This window comes from Ipomoea nil, unplaced genomic scaffold (assembly GCF_001879475.1).
Source record: "Ipomoea nil cultivar Tokyo-kokei standard unplaced genomic scaffold, Asagao_1.1 scaffold1421, whole genome shotgun sequence".
Classification (NCBI taxonomy): domain Eukaryota; kingdom Viridiplantae; phylum Streptophyta; class Magnoliopsida; order Solanales; family Convolvulaceae; genus Ipomoea; species Ipomoea nil.
In genome coordinates, this window is record NW_017617849.1 from 5,059,919 (window position 1) to 5,065,918 (window position 6,000).

General features: G+C 31.7%; 1 protein-coding gene across 1 annotated transcript; it reads left to right on the forward strand.

The window, feature by feature from the left end:
- Nucleotides 1–3,235: 3,235 nt before the first annotated feature.
- LOC109187412 lies at nucleotides 3,236–3,841 on the forward strand. The gene has a single exon (XM_019337597.1). The coding sequence runs from the start codon at nucleotides 3,236–3,238 to the stop codon at nucleotides 3,839–3,841; it is 606 nt and encodes a 201-aa protein (XP_019193142.1).
- The last annotated feature ends 2,159 nt before the right edge of the window (nucleotides 3,842–6,000 follow it).

Consider the following 6,000-nt stretch of genomic DNA (forward strand, 5'->3'; position numbering starts at 1 on the left):
AAGGTGCATTTGGTTGCAAAACGGCGCCGTTTTGGTTAAAAAAACGCGCGTCCCACTTAAAGAAGAAATCAGGTTTGATTTCCGGCAATAGTATTTTTATATATCCAGAAATTCATAACTATATAACCACAATTTCATAACTATATATCCACAATTTCATAACTATATATCCACAGTGAATGAATGAAGTAAAAATCCACAATGAATGAATGAATGAAGTAAAAATTCACAATGAATGAATGAATGAAGTAAAAATCGACAATGAATGAACTAAATATCCACAATATATGATTGAACTAAATATCCACAATGAATGAATTAAATATCCATAAATTCATAACTATATAACAACAATTTCATAACTATATATCCACAATTTCATAACTATATATCCACAGTGAATGAATGAAGTAAAAATCCACAATGAATGAATGAATGAAGTAAAAATCCACAATGAATGAATGAATGAAGTAAAAATCCACAATGAATGAACTAAATATCCACAATATATGATTGAACTAAATATCCACAATGAATGAACTAAATATCCATAAATTCATAACTATATAACCACAATTTCATAACTATATATCCACAATTTCATAACTATATCCACAATAATGCTATCGCTGAGAGTCGAACCTGATTTTTTTTTTTTTAAATAGGACGCGCGTTTTTAATCAAAACGACGTCGTTTTGAACCGTATGCACCATGCGCATGGTACATTCGGTTGCACAGCATAACTATTGTATATTATGCATCATTGTTTACCTTATTAAAAAAAAAAAAAAAAATCTGAGAAAGAAAGTGGGCTGTAAATGGACTTTGTAGTACCCAATAACTTAGCGATCCAATGCTTCCGTAGTCCAAAATTACATTGTAGAAAGTCTCGGTCCAAACAATTGAGGCAAATTATATAATGGATCAAATCCATCGTGTATTATGTGCTCTAGTACAAAATAACGGCAAATTATATCATGCATTGTGTGTCCTGGTCCAAAATGACGTTGTTTTGTACAATATTTTCGTGTCTATTGTTAACTTCTTAAAAACAATTTCATGTTTCGAATGTACATAATTGTATAATAGAATGTACAGAATTTTATAACTGAACACACATAATCTTTTTTCAAATGATAATACACATAATCTAACATAATATGTAATACACATAAACTCTTAACTCTTAAAAAAATTTCATGTTTCGAATGTACAGAATTATATAATAGAATGTACCGAATTGTATAATAGAATGTACAGAATTTTATAATATAATGTATAGAATTTTATAACAGAATACATATAATCTTTTTTTAAAGGATAAAAATTTCATGTTTCGAATGTACAGAATTGTATATAACAGAATGTACATAATTTTATACCAGAATACACATACACTCTGTCGTGTCAATTCCCTACACAACTTAACAAAACGACGTCGTTTTGGTAGGCGCGGGGCACACATTGCTATGTGCGTCAACAGCGTCGTGGTGCACGGTATAACAATTGCAAAATAACCATATTCAGATTTCGTACCTACAGTTAACATATTATGTACATTCGGTTAATTGATTATGTTGTACTTGTAAATAAACTAAAGAAAAATAATATGTTAATTGATTTTTTTTTAAAAAAAATAATATGCTAATTGTATTATATACATAAATTATTAATTAAATATATATAATATGTTAAGTGCAGTTACATAATATGATAATTGTAATAGGTACATAATATGTTAATTGCATGTAGATAATATATTAACTATTGCATGTAATATGTATATATAATTTATTAACTGAAAGTATATATTATATTAACGGTATGTACATAATCTAAATGTCATTTTGAATCAGAATGAGTCGAACATGGACTTTTGCTCTATAACAATTGAACGGCTGATCACTTATTATGATCCAGTTTGGTAAAATAGTTAGCTTATCAGTCAATTTTAACTTATTTAATCACTATTAGCTATTTGATTTGGTTAAACAATCAATATGAGTGTTTGATTAATTATCTTTTTGTAACAACTTTGTTGGTTTTAGGGTTTTTAGGCCCAGGGAGGTCCAACACAACCGTGGTTGGTGGATTCACCTTTCAAATAAAACTACTAAGATAGAAGAAGTATGACTCAATGATTTTTACGTGAAAACCGAAAGGTGAAAATCACGGGCCTTTTTGGGCGGTGCCAAGTCTAAATTCACTATGTATTTTGGAGGTCTCTTTGTACATGTTGTGGAGCTATTTTGTACATGTAGTGTAAGAATAAAGTTATATCTTATTCTCTCAAATATTTGGACCCTTCTTGTAATGAAAAAGAGCTAGTGTGAAGTCTTCTAGTGTAGAGAAGAGTGATAGAGTCTTTTTTGAACCATTTTATAGCTAGGGAGTAAGAGCTAGCCGTTGGGTGAGTCAATGGAGTAATTAGTATGTAATTAATAGGATTTAATATGAAAATAATGAAGCTTCATGGGGGTTATGGATATTAAGTTGGGGGTTAGGATGAGGTAGTTGAATAGGCTTTAATAGGATGATTTAATGGGTGATAACGGGAAATTAATATGGGTTAACGGTTATTTTTAATTTGAGTTTAGGTGGGCTAATCGGGATTAAGCAGTCTAACTAGGCCTAAATATCAGGTAGCCATCAAACTTATTGCTCCAAAATGCTAAAATTCAAAAAGTTGCTCAAACTAGCTTTTTGAGAAAATTATTTTGTATGTAATCAACTAACAATTAACAATTAATTTACCAAACACTTTTCTACAATAAGTTAATGCTTTCAACTAGTCAAACTCATTGACTCAATTAGCCAACAACTATCAATTTACCGTCATTTATCAAACACCCCCTATATGTTTTTGTGTGTCGTCATCATGGGCTAAACCACAATATAGAGATCCATCCAGAGCCCAAAAACAAAACAGGCAAAATATATTTCAACACCGACGGAGAAGATTAATGCCAACGTCCTTGATACGTACATCTAACACCCTTATCTCATCATGTCTATATCACGCCATTAAATCCATCGACTTTCTTTTCACGGCATCAAAGAAAGCTGATCGATCATATCATATCATATGAGCTCCATAACAAAACAAAACAAAATAAATATCAGCTCTGTTTTTTCTATATGAACGACAGATATATATATTTCCCGGCCTGCACTGCAGTAAGTATATAATACTAGCTAGCCGCCGGCAATAATAATAATTCACGCAAATTAAAGATGCAGAAGATCAGGGACGACGACGGTACCGGTGGAAAAGCTTCATCACGGAAAAGCCTAAAGATCTGTTGTTGTGTTCTTCTGCTTACCATCGTCGTTCTTGTCATCGTTTTTGTCTCTCTGTTCTTCACCGTCTTCAAGCCTAAAAACCCCATACTCACTCCCTACCCTACAAAACTCCAAAACGTCCATTTCCGGTTTGACCCAAACCCTTCAATAAGCGCCACTCTCAACTTAATCATCAACGTCAAGAATCCAAACCGTGGGGACTTCGAGTACCAGGGTGCCACGGCCAGTCTTGATTACCGAGGCATATCTGTGGCCGGAATCCCCGTCGAACACGACACCGTCCCGGGTCGAGGCGAGATTAACGTCACCACTTATGCTAACGTTACCGGCGACAAGATCGCCGGAAATCCTAGTTTCATGGAGGATATGGCTGCTGGAAGCGTGATGTTCACGTCGTCTGCGGCCTTGCCTGGAAAGGTAAAAGTGCTTAGGACCCTCAAGATTCATGCCACGGTTTTTATGACTTGTGATGTTTGTGTTTTCATCAATCAGTCGTATTATGTTCAGTCCACTTGTAACGCCAGAATTAAATTATAATTTGTCTTTATGCGTGCTATATAGTTCTTGACCGGAAAATGGGGGGATAACGTGCATTCAATTCGGGTCAAGTTGAGAGAAGAATAATATAGTGCAATATGCATGTAGCATAGCATGTATAGGGCTTCCAAATTCAAATCCAGGTGGAAGTAACTAAGTCTTATTGATTTGAGCAAGTTAACTATAAACAACCTTTTAAAAAAAGTTAACTATAAATAATTTAAGTTAATTTATTTCGTTGTAATCCTTTGTCAATTAGAGTCACAAGACGATATTTATCAATGTACACATTGGATTAGCCCCAAAAAAAAAAATAATTTATATATTATAGGCTATGGTGGTTTTTGCCACTAACTCTATTAGTTACATTATAGTATTTGTTTTGTTTTTTTTTTTTTTTTTTCTTTTCTATTGTGAATGCAACTTAATGAAGCACTAAGGCTCGATCTCATAACCTCCCACGTGGGAGATGTTACTACATGCCATCTGAACACAAAGTGTTTTGTGTTTGGCATGTGCAATGTGCTCATAATTTCAAAGAAATTTTAAAAATATATATTATGCCAGGCTAGAATTTTCATAATTTTTTAATAAATATTGAAGTAATGATTTTAATACTCATTGGGTGATCCTTCTAGACCCCCTAACTAAACTGGGTGAATCGACCAATCCTTAGGTCTTTCATATCAATATGGGATGCGGCTCATCCCTTCTAGACCCCCTAGCTAAGCTCGGTGAATCGACAAACTCCTTAGATCTTTCATATCGATCAATCTGGGATGCGTCTCACTTAATCTGTTTAAGCTGTTCAAGCTATATAAGTCGAATACCAAAATAGGGATAAGAAACCTGATAATATTTCTCCAACAATTCCCAAATAATATACCAAATGCGGTGATTTTTTTTTTTTTTTTTTTTTTTTTTTTTAGCTCTCATATAATGTCATAAATTATCATAAAAACCCTCAGGTGGTACCATTGATTACAATAATGATTTCAATCATTTGCATGCGTCCGCGGGCGGAGGATGAATCTAAGATATTTAATTAATTCCTCCATCCAACCACATATAATTATCTTTATATATACACTATATACAATGCATATACTTAATTTATTCCCTGCCGCCTCAACCCTCATTTGGTTGACTAATAGTGGTTAAATATGTTAAAATTGACTGATAAGTTAACTATATATTATCAAACAAGGTCATTATATGTTCAACGAACTCAATATACTTACTCACGTGTGCACGGACATATTACTTTTTTTTTTTTTTTTTATGGGCTCTTAATGTGAGTCTAACTCTAAAAAATGTGTTTCGTTTCAACTAATAAAAGTCAAATTAATTAAATAATAGATTGCACATTTATTAGGTATATATATATATATATATATATATATATATATATATATATATATATATCATACTCAACATATATACAATTAATACTATTCACCGTCTTAAACGATTTTACACGCTCCAAAGGTGCCTCCAAAATATAGACACCCAATGGATCACCAACCACTCCACACATTTATTAATACGAAAGACCTAACATATTCTAGCTAAACATCATCAAAAACATATATTTAAACTAGATGCACGAACATGAGTAATATATTCTTTGGCTTATAACCAGACAAATATGTATTTGTTAGTTGAATATATGATAATATAATAAATTGTTAATTTAAGTAAGAATTTCTTTTCACCTACCAATTAAATAGTTTTTTTTCATATAACATATATGTCTTATCTTACTATATATATATATATATATATATATATATATATATATATATATATATATATATATATATATAGTGGAAGCCCTCCAGATTGAATAATACTTAACGTCCTACTAGGAATTATAGGTAGTTGGGAATCTTTGAGGGTTGGTTTATTGTTCTTTCCTTATTTAATTCGGTTTCCATTCTTTTAATTTTCTGATTTAACTAATAAAATCGAAAGGTTTTGTATGTCAGCTTAATACAAATTAATTAATACTTGTGAGGATATTAAAGTAAATGTCAAAGTTTTAGTTGCGATTATATTATTGATGATGACGAATATTCCATTCTTCCGTTACAGGTATAGGATGTGGAATATTTCTGATATTTGTGGTAAAAAAACGTAGTACGATGTCGAATGTAAAT

Coding starts and splice junctions, on each gene's coding strand:
- LOC109187412 (XM_019337597.1), top strand. CDS start 3,236: ATGCAGAAGATCAGGGACGACGACGGTACCGGTGGAAAAGCTTCATCA.